The sequence below is a fragment of the Juglans regia genome, chromosome 8 (genome assembly GCF_001411555.2).
Source record: "Juglans regia cultivar Chandler chromosome 8, Walnut 2.0, whole genome shotgun sequence".
Classification (NCBI taxonomy): domain Eukaryota; kingdom Viridiplantae; phylum Streptophyta; class Magnoliopsida; order Fagales; family Juglandaceae; genus Juglans; species Juglans regia.
This window is the reverse complement of record NC_049908.1, coordinates 28,088,843-28,112,734: the sequence shown is the minus strand read 5'-3', so window position 1 is coordinate 28,112,734 and position 23,892 is coordinate 28,088,843. Positions and strand designations below refer to the sequence as shown.

At 36.0% G+C, this 23,892-nt stretch overlaps 4 protein-coding genes across 11 annotated transcripts; 3 read left to right on the top strand and 1 right to left on the bottom strand.

The window, feature by feature from the left end:
• Positions 1–991: 991 nt before the first annotated feature.
• LOC108987754 (rhodanese-like domain-containing protein 6) lies at positions 992–8,584 on the top strand. 5 transcript variants are annotated; one of them, XM_035693612.1, is made up of 10 exons: positions 992–1,229; positions 1,357–1,518; positions 2,338–2,443; positions 2,579–2,777; positions 3,731–3,812; positions 4,601–4,683; positions 5,887–6,019; positions 6,157–6,319; positions 6,685–7,167; positions 8,072–8,584. In XM_035693612.1, exons 1-10 carry the CDS (start codon positions 1,056–1,058, stop codon positions 8,119–8,121), a joined length of 1,635 nt encoding a protein of 544 aa, XP_035549505.1. In that variant the 5' UTR covers positions 992–1,055; the 3' UTR covers positions 8,122–8,584. The 5 variants fall into 5 exon arrangements, with proteins under 5 accessions (XP_035549505.1, XP_035549504.1, XP_035549503.1 ...); XM_035693611.1 differs by having other exon boundaries at positions 6,154–6,319; XM_035693610.1 differs by having other exon boundaries at positions 6,154–6,319; positions 8,020–8,584.
• A 2,055-nt stretch (positions 8,585–10,639) lies between these two features.
• LOC108987755 lies at positions 10,640–11,411 on the top strand. Its single transcript, XM_018960754.2, has one exon. The coding sequence runs from the start codon at positions 10,703–10,705 to the stop codon at positions 11,192–11,194; it is 492 nt and encodes a 163-aa protein (XP_018816299.1). The 5' UTR covers positions 10,640–10,702; the 3' UTR covers positions 11,195–11,411.
• Positions 11,412–15,452: 4,041 nt separating this feature from the next.
• LOC108987751 (pentatricopeptide repeat-containing protein At3g62890-like) lies at positions 15,453–20,998 on the bottom strand. Of its 4 annotated transcripts, none has more exons than XM_018960741.2 (4): positions 20,927–20,998; positions 17,131–20,856; positions 16,386–16,595; positions 15,453–15,729 (listed from the first exon to the last, which is right to left on the bottom strand). In XM_018960741.2, the coding sequence occupies exon 2, from the start codon at positions 20,088–20,090 to the stop codon at positions 17,730–17,732; it is 2,361 nt and encodes a 786-aa protein (XP_018816286.1). In that variant the 5' UTR covers positions 20,091–20,856; positions 20,927–20,998; the 3' UTR covers positions 15,453–15,729; positions 16,386–16,595; positions 17,131–17,729. The 4 variants fall into 4 exon arrangements, with proteins under 4 accessions (XP_018816286.1, XP_018816287.1, XP_035549017.1 ...); XM_018960742.2 differs by having other exon boundaries at positions 17,131–20,851; positions 20,927–20,980; XM_035693124.1 differs by lacking the exon at positions 20,927–20,998 and having other exon boundaries at positions 17,131–20,679; positions 20,768–20,920.
• A 227-nt stretch (positions 20,999–21,225) lies between these two features.
• LOC108987753 (psbP domain-containing protein 1, chloroplastic) lies at positions 21,226–22,963 on the top strand. Its single transcript, XM_018960748.2, has 3 exons — positions 21,226–21,517; positions 21,774–22,208; positions 22,440–22,963. The coding sequence occupies exons 1-3, from the start codon at positions 21,326–21,328 to the stop codon at positions 22,659–22,661; spliced, it is 849 nt and encodes a 282-aa protein (XP_018816293.1). The 5' UTR covers positions 21,226–21,325; the 3' UTR covers positions 22,662–22,963.
• The last annotated feature ends 929 nt before the right edge of the window (positions 22,964–23,892 follow it).

Genomic DNA, 23,892 nt, shown 5'->3' with positions numbered 1-23,892 from the left:
TCTATTGCACAATGGTTAGCTTCCAATAACTTTTATGGAAGCATACCCTTCATTTTTATTCCCTCATGCCTCCTAGACTTTGTAGAGGCAAAGACCCACCAGTCTCTAATGTTAATTCCTTTGGTTAGTAATGTGTTATGTAATGCTGTACTTAGGATGAACTATGTTGTACTTAGTTTTTCAGGTAATGAAGCTCTATTTGCCGAAAAAAAAAAATCATTAAAGCATATTCAACACTTATTGTGTTATGAACCTTTTTTTTTTCATCTTTTAAACATTTAACATTGTTGCTGTAACGCTAAAAATAGAATTATAAAATATAATAAATACAAAATTATAATTTTATGTTTGAGATCTTGGTTCATTTTATAATTATAATAAATGATTTGAGTTGATGTCTAGTTTGAAGTTGAAGTTAAAAAAAAAAAAATAGCTTAACTAAGTTGATTTTAAAAAATTTGCTGAGTAGTCTTATTTACTTGCATTTCTATTTTACTCATTCTTCACTTGAATCGGCAATTGTGCAAAGGAAAATGATATTACCCCCATGAGCTTATCTCCTCAATTTAATAGTTCATGTATTTTATTTTATTTTTAATTTTTTATTTAATAATTAAGAAAATAAGTATTAATATATTAATAATTTTTATATTTTAAAAATATTTTAAAAAAATAAAATAACTTCCACTAAGAACATGTCCAGTGATAGCATAATATAAAATTGGACTAAAAAAAAAGAATAATATTAGTATAAATCTTAAATAAACAAATTTCATATAATATTTTTATAAAATAATGATTCTTACTAATAAATAATAAGTTTTTTTTTATATTTTTTAAGGTGAGATCTATTTTTTTTTACAAAAATTTACATAAAATTTATTTATTTGAAATTTGTAAAAATATTAAAAAAAAAAAGAAAAAGAAAAGGATGATAATAAGAAGAAGTCTAAGGGCAGAAAAGAATTTTCAAATAAATGATAATTCCGGACTCACCTTCTTCCTCCACCATATTAGCCTGCAACTCAAAGATAGCTGCCATAGAAACCCTAGCAATGGCGAAGACCCATGCCGAAGAGCAAGACCGACAGCAGTATGGCGTCCTCCTCTACTACAAGTACACCGAAATCCCCGACCTGAACGATCTCGTGGCCTTCTACGAGTGCAACTGCAACTCCCTCGGTCTCCTCGGCCGTGTCCGCCTCTCACCACAAGGCGTCAATGTCACTGTAGGCCCCTCCTTTCCCTCTTCACTCTCCTGTTTCTCGAGAGAATACAGATTCTTTACCAAGTGCGGCATTAATATATGTTCTTCTGTCTCGCTTTGATGAGTTATTGTGATTGGTACGTGAGTAGGTTGGTGGGAAGTTGTCCTTGTTGGAGAAACACATTGCTGCTGTCATGTCAAATATTTTGTTTGAAGGGACTGACTTCAAGCTCGCGACTTGTGATCACCCACTGAATGACAAGGTTGCAAAGGAATGTGGATTCACTTCTCTTTCTATTCGAGTCGTCAAGGTAATTGTGATTGATTTTTCTTCCTTACAATTTGAGTAAGCTTGAAGACATTTTATACACACCCTGTACATGAGGGTTCTCCTCTTTCTAATGAATTCTCTTATTACTTGCAAAATTGAAAGGACTACATTTGCATACACGATCTTCTTTTCATGGTTCCTTTGTGTTTTTTTCAAAACTTTAGCTTTGATTAATCTATATTTAGTTTTATCTAATTTTAAATTTAAGATTTAAATTCTTATTTTTCTTCATTATGTCATGGGATACTAGAGGGACTTCTTCATGACGTATGCTTGCTGTGGCGTTTCGTTTTGCTGAGTAACCGTAAGGAGAGGGGATAAGGATGGGGTCCGTAAATGCACTCCCAAGCCCACCCCAAAAGGATTAATCAATTCTCAGAATAACTAGATTGTTATAAACCATCATTCGTCATCTGTTGTTAGCAGTGTGAGATTGAACTTTCTGGTGTGGAGGCTGATACTTTTGCACGCGTAATTCCTCACACAATGACCATAAGGAGTTCATTTGTTTAGAGGTTGGAATTAAAATTTACCTCCAATTGGTTAGGTCTAATTGCGCTGTACCTCCATGACTGCTACAAAGTTATTGTAAAGGTCATTTTACTTCAAATTAATTATAGGAAAATTGAAGACAAGCATGGAGGAAAGATTATGGGCAGTCAAGGGATCAAACAGATGAAGATGATATGGCATCACTTAACTAATTCACCAAAAAACTATCAATTTAATTCAAATAATTGCAAGGTTTAGTGTAAATTTCTTTCAACCATTTAATAATATAACTTTACCTCATTTTCAGGATCTGGTTACGCTTAGTTCTCAACCCATGTTAAAGTCACCTGAAATTTCTAATGCTGGGACACATCTCTCTGCAGTTGATTTTCATTCTGCCCTTCAGAGTGCTGGTAAGTTTTTTGGTTTTGGCACACAGAAACTCTTGAATATGCTTCTCTCTCTCTCTCTCTCTCTCTCTACACTCTTATGGAGGAAATATTTGGAAATTGCAATGGTCATCTTCTGATTGCGCATATGTTTGCCAGGAAAACTTTTGGAGAAAGAAAGTCCTGCAGACACCGAAGGACTTGTTTTATTGGATGCAAGGAATTTATATGAGACAAGAATTGGGAAGTTCCATGCACCAAACGTGGAAACTTTAGATCCAGGAATTAGGCAGTATAGTGATCTGTCCTCATGGATTGATGATAACTCCGAGCAATTGAAAGGGAAATGTGTTCTTATGTAAGTTCACCTCTGGAACTCGTACTCTTCTGGATGGTTCCTGCTATTCACTTTCTGTTTATCTTACTGCATAGCTGGAACAACATTATCGTGTAAGATATTTTTGGAATTTTTTTCCTGGGGTGCAAATTGTTTTGATACATATTTGTTGAGATGAATGATTCTATCTGCACTTCAGCTTTTGGTAGAGATTTAAGTTGGGACAACATGATGTATGCATCTTATCTCTAGCTATTTGTGGAGCCTGCTTATGTTTATGTTGTTTATAACATTGGTCTGTGTTTCCCATTGCTGTTTTGTTTATCACTTATCAAAAAATGGTGTTTCCTTGTGTAGAAAGCCTTGTTTCCACTATTTTTTTTTTATTAAAAGCAAAGAAAAGTGCAATCTAATACATGGGAAAACCGGAGAAATGCCAAAAAAGAGAAGTAGCAGCTTCAAATCCACAACAGAAGCTTCTTAAGCCTAAAAAATGCAAGCATTCATTTCCCTTCATGAACACCAAACAAGGCCCAACAGTTTTGATACTGTTTCTTGCACCATATGTTAGTACCCTCAGTTTTAATTTACTGGAGCCAATGCTCAAGTGAGTAGCTCATATATTTTTATTGATTTATATTTCTGCAGTTGAGTCTAGGAGATTGTAGGCTGTAGCTGTTTGAGAAAGTACAAGTTCAGTGCAGTTCATTTTTAAACTTTTTTATTTGCATTTCAGGGGGTTTTACATTTTGTCAATTGCTTACTGATTGATTGGAAAAGCCAATATGTTACTTATATAGTTTTTCTAATGTACCTTGCTTGGAATGGTGATTTAACTATGGACTACCACGACAAGCATTTCTTATTTATCGATTTCTGTGTATATGGGCAATACTACTTCCGAGTCATTTCTGTTTTTCTAATCCTGTGATGCATACTTCATTTTGGCTCCTGGTTCGTTGTTTATGTTTCAGGTACTGCACTGGCGGAATTAGGTGTGAGATGGCATCGGCCTATATTAGGTCTAAAGGTGCTGGATTTGAGCATGTGTTTCAGGTGAGCTCCTGCAGAGAAAGTTTTCTTCCCCAAAACAATTTTTTCTATTGGCGATGTTGCTACTACTTCTGTTTTCTTGGAAAATTTTTCCTCGCCATAGGAAGTATTTATACTTCAATAGTTGCTGTATCCATATCCGGTATGTATCTGATGGGATAATCTTGGATACAGCAGGATACTTGTTTGCTCTCTCCCTCTCTCTTGATAAATACTCTCTCTCATTAATAGCTTCTTAGTTAATTTTATTATTTTGACACATTTGATGTCTTCTAGCCTTTTGATTTTTCTGTTGAAGTAAGGCTAAGCATATTATATAGTTATAAAATATTTACTTATATCTCAATACATTAGAGAACCTGTATTGTATCATATCTTAAATTTTAGAGAATTGATACTTGTGTATTCCGTATTTATATTAGTGCTTCCTAGTCATGAACCATAGACTACGACAAGCTTATTTGAAAAGCTCATGAATTTGTGGTCTATTTTTCATTTTCATTATCTTTCCTAAGACAAGGATTGCGTTACCATATTTACCCGAGTAATTGTGTTGTTTGGTCATCTTATTGTTTTATAGAGATCTGCTAGAACTCATGACATGATACATACCTCTATATTTTGTTTGGGTGTTATCTACATAAAGATAGTGTATGTACTTCTAAAAAAACGTACTTTCCTTGATAAAATGGCATAAAAACATGGCTCTTATTAATGATGATAATGATTATATTTGTTGACAATATGGTCATTGTTGCAGTTGTTTGACTTAGCAAAAAAAATTATTGCAGTTATTTGGTGGGATACAGCGTTATTTGGAACAATTTCCGGACGGCGGTTTTTTCAAAGGAAAGAATTTTGTTTTTGATCATCGGTATGTTGTTTTAATCTCTCAATGCCTCTACTTATACAGATACTGCTATCTATCATGTCAGGTCTGGAATGTGGTACATCCAATTTGAATTTGCAAGTGTTACATATTCAAAGCCTCTATTGGAAATACGTTTCTTTAAACTGTCACAACGTTTCCCAAAGAAATTAGTTGAGATAGTCTCTTGTTTCTCATTATCTCAACCTAAAAGAGACATCCTAGATGTCCTTGTTCATGAGCTTTGGTTCCAGAGTACTATACAAGTGATTTGAATCTTTATAATTATTTTAATTATGATGGTATACATGGTTTTACATAGACTTCAAGGGCTATGGTTTTGTGCTGGTTGGCTTAAAGGTTTTATCATCTTATAAATAGTGAATTTTTCATGTTATAAATAAATTAGTAAATAGTGGTTGTGACAGCTATCTATATATGGACCCTTCACTTTTTATGTAACAATAAAACTGCCTTTGGTTTCCAGGTTCTTTTGAGAGCCCTAGATTTGCTAGATTAAACACCTAAGAAGAGGCTTTCCCTTTGTTTTACCGATAAAAAAAAAAAAAAAAAAAAAAAGGAACAGAGGTTTTACCAAAAAGATACGCTATTAAGATGAGAATCGCTATTGAGATGAGAATCTCATGGTTTGAACTTCAAACGTTTGAATTTTTTTGGATGTTTATGTACATATATGTGTGTATAGTAAATGACATGCATACGCGGTTCACCCTTCATTTGGTTCTTAAGGCTTTCTCTTTGATGTCATTAATATTCTTAACTATAGGATGCTTATAATATCTGTTTCCATTTTTCTTTTAACTTCAGGATCTTTCTATTTTAATTTTTTTTTTCTCTATGTATCAATTTTTTGTTATTTTTTTCTTCCTTTATGATATTATTGTCGTGTCCTCTTTTGATGATCCTTATCTAGTTTTATTAACATTGAAAAAAGGTAAATGACATGCCCCATGGGTGCGTGCTTAAATATGCCAAGCAAAAAAGGAAAATGTAAATGACTCGTGCTATATTGCAATATAGGCTTTTTTGATACATACACAACTTTTTTTTTATCGGTGATACATATGCAACTTACATTGTGAGAACTGCTGAAATAACATTGACAATGTTGCAAACGTAATTCCTACTCTTTTGACTTGTAAAAAGAAAAACTTTGATTCCTACTATTTTTTGTTTTGTGGCTGGTAGGATATCAGTTGGGAGCTCGGATGCGAGTGTCATTTCCACCTGCCTACTTTGTGGCTCTGCATTTGATGATTATTCTTCACGCTGCCGATGCACCCATTGTAGGATGCTAGTTTTGGTCTGTGGTAGTTGCAGGGTACAGGCAAATAATCCTTCTCATGATTAGAAATTGGCTGAGCTATTTTAGATTTCACTTTGTCTTGGTTTTAAATGATTGTAAGTGCTTCATACCTTGTATTTTTTTCTTCTGAATTTTGTTATCATGGTCAGCAGAAGGAGAAACCTCTATATGTTTGTGAGCTTTGCCAGAAACATGGGAAGGGTGTTGGATCAGTGCCATCAATCGAAAATGGCGAAACACAAGCAGGATCATCAGAAGAGCTTAAAACTGTTTTCTCAGATACAGAGCTCTCACGTCAAGTGCCTTGGAGCCATGGTAAGGTCTGAAATTTACATCACTCCAAATGCCGTTTCTGTCCCAACTAGCCAGAGCAAATTAATCAATATTCCTGATTCTCTGTTGCTGGCAGTTAACACTTATCATACACAAAGACCCCAGTATATATTAGCCAAATCTGTAACTTTCAGGAACACTATTTTTTGTTATTTTCCCTTATTTGGATGAATCGGAAGAGTCTTTTTAACAATGGTATAATATTTTTTGTGTTTTTCCTTTTTCAGTGGTTAAATTAGAAATATTCATTTAGTGATTAATGGCTTTCCTGAATTCCGAAGAGTTGAAAGTTGAGGGTCCATGTTTTGGCTTCCTTGTTTTCTTCCTAACATCCTGATACATTGTAGATAACCAACCTCGAAGAAAAATAAAAATATTATGCCTGCACGGCTTTCGGCAGAATGCCTCCAGTTTTAAAGGAAGAACTGCATCATTAGCCAAAAAGCTCAAAACCTTTGTTGAGCTCGTATTTGTTGACGCACCTCATGAATTGCCATACATCTACCAGCCCTGCTTCACAGAGTCGCATGGAGATTGCACATCACCTTCATTCGAACGAACCCAGCCTCCACCATCTGAGAATTGCAAGAAAAAGTATGGATGGTTAGTGGCACCTGATTTCAATGGAAGGAGTGAAGCAGATTGGAAAATTGCAGATTGTCCATTTGATCCTCTCCAGTACCAGCAACAAACTGATGGCTTTGAGGCATCACTGGCATACTTGAAGACCGTGTTCTCTCAGGAAGGGCCATTTGATGGGATATTGGGATTTTCTCAGGGAGCTGCAATGGTGGCTGCTTTAGTTTCTGCACAAAAAGGGAGGCTAACAGGTGAAATGGATTTTAGATTTGTGATTTTGTGCTCTGGATTTGCTCTTAAATTGCCAGAGCTTGAGTGTAAACAGATCAATTGCCCTTCGCTTCACATTTTCGGCAGTGACCATGGGAAGGACAGGCAGATTGCAAACCAGGCTAGCAGGGACCTTGCTTCTTTGTTTGATGATGGTTGTCGTGTGATTATTGAGCATGACTGCGGTCATATCATTCCTACACGGTCTCCTTATATTGATGAGATCCGAAATTTTCTTCAACGTTTTCTCTAATTGGTACTCTTGAGTGCAAGATTTGGACCTTTTTTTGGCAACGAGTGGACTATACATAAGAATTAGAACTGAGATTAATGTTTAAATATTTTAGTCTTTATATTTAGCCAAAATCTTGTGAGAGTAGATTTCTTGATGGCGAGGTCATGGTGACCCAATTGCGCAAGTGCTATGGATGTGAATATTTTTTGTATAATTATAATTGGTTTCACAAATAAGTGGTGTGTTTAGACTGTTTGTAAGCAGCAAAATTTGTGTATCTTCTTGCTATTAATAGAAATTATGATGGGACATCTGGTATAGATCTCATGTTTAGATTCATTTGAACTCCACATGCCTTTCCTTTTCTTTGCAAATGTCCACTTCTCTAGCTTTAGCACTCTTCAATGCCAGACACACCTTGAATGCTACTCCCAAAGAAACTAGCCATGACTATCATTACTGCTATTTCATTCTATATAATTGCAACAAAATGCCTACTGTGCCAAAACCTTCAAAAGGAAACAACTTCATAAGATATAATTGACAGCTCCTATCCTCTCCTCCTTTAACAGGACATTGCCATTTCTTTCATATGCAGGTGTTTTCATCCAGTCAGTTGATAAATGTTATTTATGCTGGGCTTATTGCAGGAATATATGATTTGGTAAGAGATTTTGCTGCAAAAGACAAGTATTTCTAAAATGCTGTTTTGGATGATACTTGAACCGTTCCAGCTAGGCCAAAGAAGCAGTGTTTCAACTTGGTTATTTGCTGAGGTGGATATGACCCTGGGTTCAACCTCCACTCAGTGTCATGGACCAGGGCAGGAGGCATTTTGGTTGGTTTAGGTTGTGTTGGGTATAGAAGCAATGTTGAAGTTGGTAATCAGGTGTGGTGAATATGCGCCTGGGTTTTACTTCCACTTGATGTCATGGACCTGGGGTAGGTGACAATTAGGTTTGCATCAGGATGCAGTTGGTTGTTATGGGTTGTGAGAGGGACAGTTCGTATTTAAATGCTTCATTCATTAGCTGATTAGGCAAGTGATGGGCTTCCTAATGTTAATTTTCACCAAGCTCACTAATGATATCAAACTGCCTATATAATCACATGTCCCACATGTAATAAATGGGATCTAACTTAGAATCTGTTTGGATATAGAATCATTTCACTTCAGCTCATTTTGTCTCATCTAATTTCAACTAATAATCTCACTACTATTTACAAGTCATCTCAATTCATCTTATCTTATCTCACTATCCAGGACCCGTTTGATGAATCTGTCAAACACATAGAAAATATACCTTTCTATGATACAAAAATCGATATCACACTTGGCAAAGGTTTTTCTTTCCAATATCCTACCTTCCACAATATAATTATGAATTTAATTGAAAATATAAGATGTTTTAATTATTTTTATTTATCATTATTGATAAAATCACTTTTATATAAATAAAATAATCAAAATTTCTCATTTATTTAATTGAAATGAATAGATCCTTGGATGAGATTGATATAAATTACTCGATGTTTGAACAAATAAAAATAAATAACAACAAAATACATTAATTTATTTAGGTGTGGTGTTTGTTGGCGGATGGATATATACTTCCCATATATTCAATTGACAACTCGGTCATACACGTCGAACTCCCAACCCCCAATACATAGATCAGCATTCCCAACTGCATCGCATGTGGCATAATATAATTGGCTGCTTCCTCAACACACCTTAATTCCACCATAAATGTTCAACCATAATATCATTACCAATACCTATATATATGTTGCCCTTATTATTTAATCTTCATGTATTAATCGTGCCAAAGGAAAATAATTTATGTAATAATTCATTTGAAAAATTATAGGATCTATATATATATATAAATTAATTTAATTTAATTTAAATTTTTTTATAATGGATATCTTTTTCAAAGAATTTACTAGAGTTTTGCACTCTTGTTGAAAAAGTGAAACTCATAGATCATAATGAATTTTAATAAGAAAAATTACACCAAGCCATCCCAAACTTGGTGGATAGATGGGAACCAATAAAATCTGAAATTTAAAATATTTAAATTGAAAGATCTCTTAGAGATTATATAAAAGTAAATTTATAAATTGACGTTACTAATTTATGTGATCAGTTAAATTTACCTTATAATAAAAATAAATTTATAAACTGACGTATGGTATCAAATTACGTCAATTTATGAATTTGATTTTATATAATCATTTTGTGGCTAAATTATTTCTCTACTGATAATATCTTTTTCATTCCAATGATATAAGTTCAAATTGGCCGTGAGCTTAATTCTAATTGTTTTGGTTCAAAGAAAATATATCCGTTAAATAGTTTGTCCATTTTAGATATTCACTATCATCAAGAAGTATTATATCTGTTTTCAGGTAGGCTTTGAAAGGAATTATGCATTGACTTACTCATTAAACTAGGATTTTTTTCATTTTAAATAGAATGGATAGTATCCATAGTACAAAATATGAGAAAATAAGTGTTATTTACAAAAAAAAAAAAAAATATTTCATAAAAATAAATTTATAAAATGAAATGATCATAATAATCTTACGGTTTATATTAAATGATTCCATCAATTTTAAAGAATAAAATGATCCAATTTCCTTCAGTTCACCTGGAGTAGATGGTATCCAAGTATACAATATATTTAATTATTTTATTTGTCAGCATAATGCGAAACGGATAAATTATTTTTTAATAATGGATTTTTTTTTTCCTAAAGAGAACACGAGACTTATATATTCTAAAACTATATCTAACGTTAGTCTTATGTTATATCTACAATTAAGATAATCCATAACCAAATTAAGATTTATAAACAAGTTCTCATTTTTTAAAGAGAAATACTCTAACTATAAAATGATTATATAAAAATAATCTTACAAAATGATGTGGCTTAATGTGATTTATCATTTATTAAATAGAAAATACTCTAGTCATAAAAGGATTACAAAAAAAAATAATCTCACAAATTAACGTAATTTGATGTGATTCGTCATATTATTTTAAGTTACTTTTATTATAAAGTAGATCTAATAGATTAGATGAAGTCATGATAGTTTATTGGATTGTTTTTATAAACCCCAGTGGCATTATTGAAAATTTTAGAAGAAACAAGGGTGACTTTATAGCTTCACAACCATATAAACCCGAGCTCTTCCTCCGAGCTTTTACACATTCATCTTCCTCTCACTTCATCAAACGAAAGGAAGGAGCACCCAAGAAGGAAGCTAGAGCAAAAATGTCTACGGTCACAGATGAGATCAAAGCCAAGGCAGAGTTCTACCAAGGAGACGAGATTTGTCAAGCAAAGTCGAAGGAATTGCTCATAGAAATGGGGTTGCCAAATGGTTTACTGCCGCTGCATGACATTGAAGAATGTGGGTATCTGAGGGAGACTGGGTTTGTATGGCTGAAGCAGAAAGCGAGCATAACCCACAAATTTAAACAGATTGACAGGCTTGTGACCTATGGCACTGAAGTCACAGCCTATGTTGAGCCCGGAAAGATCAAGAAGCTCACCGGGGTGAAGGCCAAGGAGCTCTTGGTCTGGCTCACACTCACTGAATTCTCAGTGGCTGATCCCCCTACGGGGAAGATCACTTTCAAGAGTACCACAGGTCTCTACAGGTCATTCCCTGTGTCAGCTTTTGAAGTTGAGGAGCATGTCAAGGAATCTGTGAAGGAAAACCTGGAAGTGAACGAAGCTCATGTGGAAGTGCAAGAGGTCTGATTTTTAGGAGTGGATATATCTCTTTTGAGTTAAAAAAGTGTTACCGATAATAAAATGGAGTTATCAGAATAATTTCATATGGGGAATCATTGTATGGTCATAGATATTTTTAAGTTTGTGAAGCAAATATCGATCTGCAGAGTGCAGAAGACTATCTTTATATTGTATAAGCTGTTATTTCAATTGGGACAAGTAAAAGAACCGTTTTAAGGATTTATTCTGAATGCAATATGGGAAGCAAACATATTGTTTTTGTCATATACCCCAACAGGAGGTGGCTCTGTAAGGATGCCATGGTAAACATGGAGTTATGGTAACAAGACATAACTGCTTAGAGGGACCAAGAGATCAGTAGGTCCCTAGTTTGAAACCTTGATACGATAGATAGATCCAACACTTTTTGAGGGTTTTCCCATATTTTTTATGTTGATTGAAAACAAAAAACAACCTATTCTTTTGTCCCTATTGAACTTGAGTACTTCAAAAAGTACTTTTAATTAAAAAACTTTTAAGTTCAGGTAATATCTAATTAAAACGGGGGAGGACATGCTTAAGGGTCACTCAGAGTCTACCTAGACCTAATAGTTATTGGTGTGTGTAGAACAAAAGGATTGCAAATGCTGCTTAGATCTTGAAAGAGTATAATCAAGGATGATCCATTTAAAGTGTTAGGTCATTTAATTACTGCTTGGCAGGCTTGCCAATTTAACAAGAGTAGCGAGCGTTGGATACAATTATTAAGTATGTATGTTACAACCTGTTTTGTAGGGACAGACTGAAGAGGGTGAAGGGGTCATTCCCAGTGCACAGTGACGATCGAGTCTCGAGTGGTTTGGATTCGGGTGCTCGGTGGCGATCCGGAGTGGCAATATAGTGTGCGTACGTGTGTCAATCATAGTGAATAAGAAATAAGCACAACAAACATGAACGAAGAATAAGACACACATATTTAAGTGTTTTGGTACTAGACTTACGTCCATTGGTCATTTAGATATAAATCCACTATAAATATGAGTGTTTTATAGTCTCTCATAATCTCTCTTGATTCACTATACATGTGATAAAGTTGTGTCTCTTGTCTCGATGTAGAAGAAGCTCTACTTCTCTCAATCGCCCAGGAGCCGTGCACGAGAAGCCTGGAAGTTCTCGTCTCTTTTTTTTTTTGATCTTCCATTATTTCCCTCTCACCCGTTGTTTTATGTCCCCTCCATCCTCCTTTACGTCACATTTCCTCTTTCTCCTTGACACCCTATCACATCTAGGGAAGCAAATGGTCCGGTTAAGTCCGGTCTGGCGATGGATCGAATATTTTCGATCCATCATTTTTTCGGACCGGACCGAACACCCATAAGGACCGAACCGGACCGATAGCTATTAGTCCAGTCCGGTCCGGCCTAATTTTTTTATTTTTTTAAATAATTAATAAAAAAAAATCTATTTAAAATACTAAATTAAATCAAGTGACTTAATGTGGATTATGTAACAAACTCAATAAAAAAATATTTTATATGATTAATGATAATAAATTAAATGACAATTATATTATTAATTTATATAATTACTATATAATTAACTAATTGATATTATATATTAATTAATTCATAGAATATGAACAAGCATTAGTAACATATTTAAAATTTTATATTGTTAATAGTGATAGGTTAGATAAGATATATATAAAATATTGTTAATTTATAGAATATTAACAAGTATTAATAACATATTTAAAATTTTATATTGTTAATTGTACAATTATTATATAAATCATATATATAAAATATTTTTTTATTTTTATTTTCATTCGACCCGGTCCGGTCCGAAAAAATCCTAGACCGTGGACCGGACCAAAACTTTTTGGTCTTCTAAAACGTGGATCAAGACCGACCAGTCTCAATTTCGGTCCGATCCAGATCGAAACTGTCAATCCATTCGATCCGATCAGATTATTTATCACCCCTAATCACATCCCGACCTTTGTCCTCTATATTCCATTCTCTCTCTCCCCTCCTATTGTAGGGATACTTTTACCCTTTCCAATGTAAGCCATGCCCTTTGTCTCCCATACTCCATTCTCTCTCTCCCCACATTTTGTAGGGATACTTTTACGCTTTCTAATATAAGTAATGCAAGTTCCTTTTGAAAAGAAAAACGAGGTTATTATAAAAAATTGATTTCTTTATGTAGATTTTATAATATTTCTTCTACTTTCTTCAGTAAGAGTACGAGCCTTGTATATTTTAAAAGAATAAATATAGATAGAAATTATTATTAGGAACATTCATTTTGCACACATAATATAATATCATCTAGACTACACATTTCCCCAAATGAGTACTGGAAACAAACAACTAGAAGCAGCCACACAGTGAGTACAAAGTGTGCACTATTATAGTGGCTTCTCTCTAGCATTACTCATTTTAAAATTATATAAATCATTTCCTATTTAGCAAACATAATGTCGATATTTACAATTTTATAGTGTACAAGTCTTTACACTTTTTTTTTTTAAATCTAAAATTAAAAAAAAAAAATTATTTTTTAATAATAAATTTCACATTTTTTTTTTTAATGAGTGGGTGAGACTCATTCTAAAACTGTATATAGGATTCCTTACGTCGAAAATGGTCTACCAATCACTCTATCGATCTGTAACGTCTCTGCACGTGGTATATAAAACGGTCGTAAAGAGATTTGGAAGATAAAAACTCGCGTGTTTTTTGCAGTTGCAGATAATTAAAATTGGAAAAATATTTGCATCAGCCCCACGCCAGCACACACTCAACCTATTGAGTGTGAAAAAAAAACAAAAAAAAAAAGTGATGTGAAGTGTGTGCCGGTGTGGGGCTAATGCATAGCATTTCCCATTAATTTTAAATAAATCAAGTTGAGGAAATACGCAGCCAGCAGCCTCGGCTAATCTTGTTGCTGTTGGGCCTCTGCACAAGAAAAAAAGAACGAGCAGTGCTAGCGGGCCGTACCGCTAGTGTGTTTCAATTTCTTCATTTTCCTTTTATTTATTTTTCAACAATTCTTAAGATCCTTAATTATTAAAAAAAATAAAAAAATACACAATTTTATTAATATTTAGTTCTTTAAGTAAAAAAAATTAAAAATTAAAAATTAAAATAATCAAGCAGTAATTTTAAGCGGTATCTTTGAGGGGCTCCACTAGTCTTTTTTAAAAAGAAAACAATTTTATCAAATATTATCGCTAATTATATGTTATAAAAAAAACCACAATTGTCTAAATTATTAACAATTATAGTATGTTATTCACATGCCTTGTACATTTTCTGGGTAACTGCATGGTCTGTGTTTCTTGTAATTTTGATTGAATGGTGTTATTTAGTTTTTATTTTCCATCAATGGCACCATTTAAACCTTTGCTCAATAGACATGTGATGGAAGTGTATGCAGAGTAAGGGCTTGGTGAGTGTTTGGATAATAATATCATTGTATTACTAATGTCTGTGAGAAAACTATTTATTAGATCAAATCATTTTTTTAAAGATAGAGGACGGTACTATAATTTTATTAATAAGCTTTCACCGGTGGTTTAAAAAAAAAAAAAGCATGGTAACAATTTTGAATACCTTGGCAATTACAAGTATTTAATGAATTCAAAAAACCAAGTATCCTAAAATTCTTAGAATTTAAAAATGTTAGGACATAAATCTTATACCTTAGTATGTGAATTCAAATACTGATATGTTATATGTAATACGTTAGATTTATTTTATAATAAAAGAATTTTACAATTTGATGTACCACAACAAGTCTTATCCAATTTGTGAGATTGAATTTTGTAAAATAGATCTAACGTATCTCCTCGATCTGCTTGAGGGATTGTATTGAAGTTTTATCCGCTTGTAGACTCTTTGCACTTTATTCCACTGCATAGTTTCCCCTTTTTCCTTGTCCAAACCTGGCAGTATAGTGAATTTGATTTTGCATGGTGTGCTTTATCATTTTCAATTAAATGTTCGTATTGTGTGCAAGAAGAGGCGAAATGCAAATTTTGAATAGTCCAGCTGAAATGGTACTTCTCAAGTTGTGACCTTTGTAAATTAACCTTTGTAATGAAAAGTTGTGTAATGAAAACAACTTAGCAATTGGTTCGGATTAAACAACGTTGTAATGAAAAGTTTTGTAAATTAACCTTTCTTGAATTGAGTTCATAACTGGAGAAGTTGAGAGTAGCCCTTTTTATATTACTTTTAAATGTCTTGGACGTTAACAGCATGGCAGGTAGATCTACTCACGTTAATAGCATGGCAAGATTAATGGTACTGCTGCTCTACACTGATATCAGCACATACAGATATTACAGCAAATGAAACACAAATCAAACAAATATTACTTGATGTATATTACAGGTCTCATTTTCCCTTTTATTTTCCTCTTACAATCACTTACAATCAGTGCATCCTAGTCATGTATTCGCTTCCAATCTTGTCAAAATCCTCCATCCGAAAGAAGTGCCACAAAGCCATTCAAAATACTTGGTGGAATGTTTACCAAGTTCAAACCCAGATCTGAAAAATAGCATAAACAAACATATCAAATACTCAATTAACATCCTGCACATATTTAACATCCTTATAGTCATCCAAGACTACAACGGAACAAATAAATGCAGCCTTAAATAGAAGACCACGTTCTACCAAGAAATAAGCATGGAAATTCAACGACCTATATTGTAATAGATAAGATGAACAAAGCAATTAGTGCATAGACTATAAGCCATATATTATTACTACTAATGAATCTCGGAATTTAGTCCCTTTTCCAATAGATTGTTACAAACTTACGGAGAAAATATGACTTCTCATCATTAACTGACAAAGCTACGGAGAGCAGCTTTAGTAGGGAATCAACACAAGAAACTAATGGTGGATAAGCATATGCAAGCGACTATACATCTAAATTTATAGATGTAAAGCAGGTTTTGTGGAAGAAACTTCTTGAAAAAAATAACTTGCATCTTTTAGATCTCAGTCACTGCCTTTCATATGCCTTCATTCTACAGATTATATAGGCATAAAAGGCTTGAGTTTGAATCTTCTAAGAAGAAAGTGCGAAGAGGATGGAAAGGGAGGGTCTAGGTTAAGGTTTAATTAACAGAACAAAAAGGAATCCAATAGAGTAATTAACACCACAAAAACAATGGATTTGTATACAAGGAGCTGACCTTGAAGATCCTGCTTATACAGATCTGCACTATGTACTTGCTCTGCGGAGGGGCGGCGCGTTGGAGGAGTGTCACGGGGTGGCGCTGGGCAGAGGGAGGCGATGCAGGGTGGCGCTGGGCAGAGAGAGGCAATGCAGGATCGCGCTGGGTTAGGAAGTGGTTTTCGCAGGATGTCAATTCGAAGTGGGGCTCAATCCAAAACGCGCATTTCTGTAGTGGGGGAAAAAAAATATTCCAGCTCAGGTGTGGGGTGTGGGGTTATAAACAGTTGCTGGTTTGTAGCATTTCTCTATAACTTGAATGGCTCCAATGAATTTCCAATTAAATTAATCCACTATCTTTAACAAGACATTAGCATCAACTATTGCCAACGATATAAGGCATAGATTTATGTCCACAATGAATTGTAAAATAAAGTTACAAAATAACCAAAATAATTTTGTTTACTCCAATGAATTTCGTTTACTTCCTCAACCACAATATTAGAGTGCAAGAAAAAATAATTTATTTGACAATGAATAATGTGGATGTGAATGGGGTAGCTTTGGGGTAAATTTTCTGGAACAAAATCTAAATTTAGAGTGCAATATTTTTTACTCAATCATGCCTTCCATAAAGGTTCAACCTTATAGACCTGGGTTAAATTTTCAGGTACAAACAATATACCAACAACTCCTACAAAGATGCATTTCAGAATTTAAAAAAAAAAAAAAAAAAACAGTAAAAAAAATTTAGAAAGACAAACCATTTTCAGAGGATGGAGATAGACAGAGGACGACGGCAGTCTGGTTGCGACGGCGAAATGGTCCCAACGGCAGCGAAATGGTTGATGGTGTTGGGAAGAAAAAATTGTAAGGCTGTGGAGAAGAAGTCCTGGGAGTAAGCCAAGTGAGAAAGCAGCGGCTCATACACAAAAGGCAGGATTTGTTTTCTCTAGATCTCCTGTTATGCGGCTCAGGAGCTTATTATGTGGAGGGCTTACATGTCTATATGCTATTGGTGTCCGTTATTCTCAATAGAACAGCAAATCCGCTCCAAAGCGGAACTGTTCCTTAAAGCCTCATTATAGGCCTTAGCCTTCCAAGTTTTCCTTTTCGTCGTAGGAACTATCTTCAAGTCTCACAAGAGTGGTGCTGCATCAATCATCGCCAGTAAGCAATTAATTGCTGCCATGGTGGTTCACCAGCATGCAACTTGGAACTGTAAAACTATCAAGCTTCACAGCAAACTATCAGGCAGCAGTGAAGCAGATGTCTATTGTACAGCCAGAACTGGATAAGCTCTCGGGGAATAAGGTGAATAATCAATAACATTGAAATATATTTGGTTGTGTATAATATATTACTACCAATAGTCCGTGCATGAACAAGAACCTTGCTTAAAGTGGTGAAAGCGATGCCGATCCCTGATCACAATTTCCCGATTAAAAGCTCTAGAAATGAACTTAGCTGCTGCATGACAATCATTACAGATTCGTAAATTCTTTATAATCCTTATTGGTGTTGGTGGACTGATAGCAATAAGCCCAAAGGCAATTGCAAGCTTCTCACTATGCCTAAACAGAGAGGTTTCCTTCTCTTCTTGATCAATATCAAGGGAAATTTCATTTGTGTCTGGTGCATAACCTTCCATTTTTAATTTCTTAGCTATTTCATCCAGCTTATCCTCAATCTCCTTCATCCAAGGATGGGTCTTATCTCCAGCTAGAAATTCATGAACTACTCCTTTTGCTTCAATCATGCTACAACCTGGGGTCTTCACCACCCCATGTCGCATCATCATGCCCCTAACTTCAAGAGCACCATCCCAATTACCTTTTGAAGCATATATATTGGACAATAACACATGGAAACCATCATGGTCAGGTTGAAACTCAATGAGCTTTCTTCCTACCCTCTCTCCCATTTTATTGTCACCATGTTTCTTGCAAGCCCCAAGCAAGGCACCCCAGGTAGCAACATCTGGTGCCATGGGCATAGTTTCGATGAGTTGCTCTGCTTCTTTGAGCATACCGGCACGCCCTAGAAGGTCCACCATGCATCCGTAGTGCTTAATATTGGGTTCTATCTTGTGCTCTTGAATCATTGAATTGAAGTGTCGATACCCTTCATCTACTAAGCCCATGTGTCGACAAGCCCCAAGAACTCCCATAAATGTTATTTCATTAGGCTCTACACCACATCTCTTCATCTCGGAAAACATGTCAAGCGACTTATCTACCAACCCATTTATTGCCAAACCAAGAATGAGAGCATTCCAAGTTGAAACCCACCTTTCCACCATGCCATAAAAAACTTCCAATGCATTTTCCACACACCCACATTTCATGTACATGTCTATTAGGGTTGTACCCAAGATGACGTTAACCTTTAGACCATTCTTCTTTATATAAGCATGAATCCATTTGCCTAGATCAAGGGCAGCCAGGTGAGTGCAAGCTGATATTACACTAACCAAAGTTGTCTCATCGGGGCTAAGTCCATCAAGCTGCATCTCCTGGAAGAGTGCCAATGTCTCTGAGAAACGGTCATGCTGAGCATACCCCGATATCATTGCACTCCAAGACACGACATCCTTGTTGGGCATGGAATCAAATAACTCCTTGGCAATTTCAACTGATCCGCATTTCAAGTAGCCAGATATCATGGAGTTCCAAGATATCTGATCCAAGTGGCAGCCTCCATTGAACAGTTTTCGGGCTGCTATTATGTCCCCACATGTTGAATACATGTGAATAAAAGCATTTTGAAGGTTAACATAAGATTCAATGCCAATTTTCACAACCAAGCCGTGGATGATTTTCCCTATCTTGACAAGTGATAAATGAGCACACGCAGAAAGAACACTAACCACCACAACCTCATCGACCATAATTCCATTAGCCTTCATTTTCATAAACAGAACCAAAGCTTCCTCGTACATCTCATTTTGCTCATAACAAGAAATCAATGCACTCCATGACACCATATCTTTCTCTGGCATCTCATTAAATAACTGAAGAGCCTCAATCAGGCGACCTGTCCTACCAAACAATACAATCATAGAATTTGAAGCAATTGTGTTCCTTTCCGGCATCATATCATATATATAATTGGCATTATCAACATCCCCTATCTGAACATACCCTGCCAAAATTGAATTCCATGAAACTGAATCCAAAACTGGACTTTCATCAACCAAGTGACGTGCATCACCCATATTTCCACAAACTGCGTACATGTTAATCAATGTGTTCTGTACATAAACATCCGAATCAAAACCCGTTTTCAAAACGTGATTATGCAGCTCTTTCCCTTCAAATTCCGATAACCGGATAGTACAGGCTTGCACTAGAATTGGGTACGTGTAATTATCGCAACCCACATTCCTATCCAACATCAACTTGTACAAGCATATAGCCTTTTCAGGAGAGTTTCTTTGCACATATGCTCTCATCATGGTGTTCCAAATGAAGCCATTTGAGTTATCGATGTGGTTGAATATTTGGAGGGAGTGATCAATGTGAACGAAGGGTGAGTCGGCCGAGCACTTGAGCACTCTACTGGCAGCAAAGGTGTCCCTGATGAACCCAGTGAAGATCATTTGGGAGAGGACTTGGTTCAGCTGTTTGGGACTTTGGCATTTGGGCAAGTGGGCCTCTAGGATTGAGAGATTTATGCTTGGTTTGAAGGCGGGTCTGTGATTCAAAGCTTTGATGAAATTCATAGGCCCTCAAAAAAGAGTCCTACTAGGGATCAGCCAATATTTTAACACACTAGCCACACCGGCCAGGGTGTACAGTGACGTGGCTTTAAACAAATATAAGTATTCCGCTTTGCAACTCGGCAAAGAAAGGTAGAAGAAAGAAAGAAATTTCCTCGGAACAAAAACCATCAGCAGCTCGTCTGAAAGCCCTAGCAAAACCATCATCGTGATTCATCTTCTTCCTCTGCATCTCTATTTCTTTGAGATAGCCTCTGCTCTGTTGCTCTTCTCGACGGCGATGGGAAAGGAGCTAGCCTTCCCACTGAGATCTGCTCTTCTCGACGGTGACGGGAAAGAACCTGTTATTCCAACCGACTAATGTTCTTCCACAAACCGTGGACTCCTCCCTCTATTTTGTTGCTCTTCTCGACGGCGACGGGAAAGGATCTGGCCTTCCAGCCAACCTAAAACCTAGCCTTAGCCTTCATCAAAGCGTGGTATATAATGTGCATTCTCAAATCTGCAATTTTTTCATAGTGTCTGCGCATCCAAAATGATATATAACCGTGGTATCTCATGCATTTGGTAGACCCAACTTACGAATTTATCTCTGGAAGCATAAAGGTAAGCACACCAGATATCGCTCAGAGAATTACAAAAGCGAATGAGAAATTAAAGCTTAACAAATGTGAATTTACAAGCGGTATGATGAGTCTACTTCTGATGAGTCTATGAGACAAAACGCGAATTTGGTAACCGGGTATAGCCCTTTCAGTATTGCCCTTCCCTATGCAAAAAAATCAAACTCAGGATTTTCCAAAAAGGATAATCAATACATTACACTTATGGGAACTTACAGAAGCCATTTTGGCGATTTTGGCCAAGCTCGAGGCCACTCTTGAGGATATTCGACCCTAGCCAGACCAAATGCTTGCTATCAGAGCAGAAGAGCGACACGGTACTTTGAGGAAGACTAAGCAGCCAACATTGGGCAAGATCATTTCTTGTCGTTGTCGAGAAGAGCAGCAGAACGCCAAACGCTTGAGTAGAACTAACTAGGTTTGAGGAACCGTCGGGAAGGCAAGAAAAGAAGGCTGAGTGTTAATGAGCTGCTGCGCTCCAGGTCGATCATGTAAATAGGTCTCCTTTATTGATTGGCCAACCAGAGAGAGACACGTGTGCTCGTTATCCCTTTCCATCTCTTTACAGTGAGTTCTAGCTCTCCCCCCTCTCCCTCTCTCTCTCTCTCTGTGAAAATGGCCACCGTCTTCTTCGGCTCCCTCCCTTCTCCCCCGACTCGCTCTTCAGAGATTCACCCACCCTCGAGGTCAACTCGTTATACGACGCCGTTCCATCCCCGCATCTTCACTCCTTGGCTTAACCATTCACTTCACAGCCACCCCTCCGATTCCACGCACTGCCGCTCAGTTTCTTGCAAAGCCCAAACGGTAATTCTTCCAATTTTCAAACTTCGCTTCAAGACCAAAATACTGGAAATAAAAAACAGGGAAAAAAAAAAATTTTCGTTCTTCTTTACATGTACTCCTTTAGTTCATGTGAGTACTGGGTAGTTTTCTTGACAACTTAAAAAGACAGCATACTTAAAGATTCTTACTTTTCTGGGTTCCTAATTTTCAAGGGTTGTCTGCATGACTTTACAATCTGCAGTGATTTTTAGTTATTCGTTTTCTAATATATAATCAGACTAAAGCTTTTGCAGTTCCTAGGAGGAATGCGGTAGCCTTGATCTTCTCGACTGCTTTCTTCTCAGGAGTTAGTTTGAGCGATGCTGCATTTGCTCAACCGTCCGTTGGGCTAAGAGAATACATAGATACGTTTGATGGGTATACGTTCAAGTACCCTCAGAACTGGATTCAAGTCCGAGGTGCTGGGGCTGACATATTCTTCAGGGACCCTTATGTACTAGATGAAAATATCTCTGTGGAGTTATCCTCTCCCTCGTCCTCTAGGTACAAGAGTGTTGAAGACTTGGGTCCGCCTCAAGAGGCTGGACAGAAAGTGCTGAAGCAATATTTGACTGAGTTCATGTCTACGAGACTGGGCGTCAGGCGTGAATCAAATATTCTTTCCACGTCTTCCAGAATTGCCGATGATGGGAGGACTTACTATCAAGTTGAGGTAAGGTATTTGGAGTGCTGAAAATGTTGAGTGCTTGCATTGCAGAGATTATACTCATTAAGATTGTCCGGTCAGATTGGCTCCCATAGAAGGCTAGTTGCACAGAGATATAGAGTGATTTAGATTAGCAGTAGTGCATCAAATTTGGCTGAATCTTCAGCATGTATATATTTTGGGTGATCTAAATACAACTGTTTGAGTTGCTGACAACGTGTTTTTTATTGACTTTAGGTGAACATAAAGTCATATGCAAACAACAATGAGCTGGCTGTTATGCCACAAGATCGTCCGGTTCGTTTGGAATGGGACCGGCGATACCTTTCAGTTCTTGGAGTTGAAAACAATCGGCTATATGAGCTAAGACTGCAAACACCTGAAAATGTGTTCTTGGAAGAGGAATATGATCTTCGCCAAGTCATGGATTCCTTCAGAGTAAACAAGGTGGTTGCTTGATCAATGCCGCCTTTCCTTTTTTGTTTCTTTTATTCTTCCTTTTGTTTTTGTACGAGTAAATTTAATTTTTTGTCTACTACATGTAATGAAGGATAATCCAGCTTCGGCACTCTTCTACTTCATATCCTATCTTTCATGTGCTACTCCCTTACTCGTGCATTAATTTGTTCTAGCTGAACGTCCTGTGGAAAATGTTCAGTGGTTGTGAGTTTGTGACTAGTAATGGTGACAGATAAAGGGGAGTACTTCTAAAACTCTGTAGGAAAAGCTCGTCTTACAGGCTAGCTCAAGCTTCTTTCATATGATTTTGATTGAGTTCTATGTCCATATTTGTTTATTACTCCATGATCATGTTCACTTGCCCTGAATTTGCATTGACCAGTGGTTATACTTGGTTTGGATTCAAAAACCACTTCAACCATTCCCAACTCATCTCACTACTATTTACTACTATTCACAAATTTCAACTCACAAATCTCACTACTATTTACAAACCATCTCAACTCATCTCAGCTTATCTCTAAATTCAAACGGGGTCGGAAATCAACAATATATGTGAGTCAAAGGATGAAGCTCTGAAACTATAATTTATGAATCAAAGTCTTTTGTCCTTAAGCAATCGCATTGCATGGATGATGGAACCAGTTTGCAATCCATTCTTCCAACTCATTAGTACAGGCCTTGGAACTTCGAATGGTATAGAGAATATAAATGAACTTGCATGGCTGGCTGTTCTTTTTCCACTTGGGTTTACCTGGTTATGTTCCTGTTTGTTTGATGGTTGCATTCTCATAATCCTTTTGGGAGGGGGCACTGAAAGGTGGATGTGGTAAGAGAATATGGCATCAACTTCTAGAGCCAACGCGTACTACTACATGTAACTCGGTAATTGTAAAATACATCCTAGCCAACACAAGTAATTTTTAACTTCTTATACTACTGCAATATTCAGAAGAAAATAATGGAGAGAATGAGGCAAACACACTCAATTCATAACAGCTTGATGAGCGAAACTCTCTCCAATTTCCAAACTCATCCTGCTCTTCTTTCAGCTTCAACACAGTTTTTGTATTATGCCAGTCATAAAGCCGTAGCACGATATGCAGGAAAATGGATAAAGTTAATAGATAAGATTAACATATGTAATTTGTAAACAATAAATAGAACAGAATCTCAAATTTAGTATCTTGTGTGATAAAGAAAAAAGAAAACGGAAATGTTTTGGCTACAA

Excerpts from the sequence above, each read along its gene's own strand:
- LOC108987755 (XM_018960754.2), top strand. The coding sequence starts at position 10,703 with ATGTCTACGGTCACAGATGAGATCAAAGCCAAGGCAGAGTTCTACCAA.
- LOC108987754 (XM_018960750.2), top strand. The coding sequence starts at position 1,056 with ATGGCGAAGACCCATGCCGAAGAGCAAGACCGACAGCAGTATGGCGTC. Across the intron at positions 2,778-3,730 it reads AAAGGGAAATGTGTTCTTAT|GTACTGCACTGGCGGAATTA; the intron begins GTAAGTTCACCT and ends TTTATGTTTCAG. Across the intron at positions 6,020-6,153 it reads TGGTCTGTGGTAGTTGCAGG|CAGAAGGAGAAACCTCTATA; the intron begins GTACAGGCAAAT and ends TATCATGGTCAG.
- LOC108987753 (XM_018960748.2), top strand. The coding sequence starts at position 21,326 with ATGGCCACCGTCTTCTTCGGCTCCCTCCCTTCTCCCCCGACTCGCTCT. Across the intron at positions 21,518-21,773 it reads TTTCTTGCAAAGCCCAAACG|ACTAAAGCTTTTGCAGTTCC; the intron begins GTAATTCTTCCA and ends ATATATAATCAG. Across the intron at positions 22,209-22,439 it reads GGACTTACTATCAAGTTGAG|GTGAACATAAAGTCATATGC; the intron begins GTAAGGTATTTG and ends TATTGACTTTAG.
- LOC108987751 (XM_018960741.2), bottom strand. The coding sequence starts at position 20,090 with ATGAATTTCATCAAAGCTTTGAATCACAGACCCGCCTTCAAACCAAGC.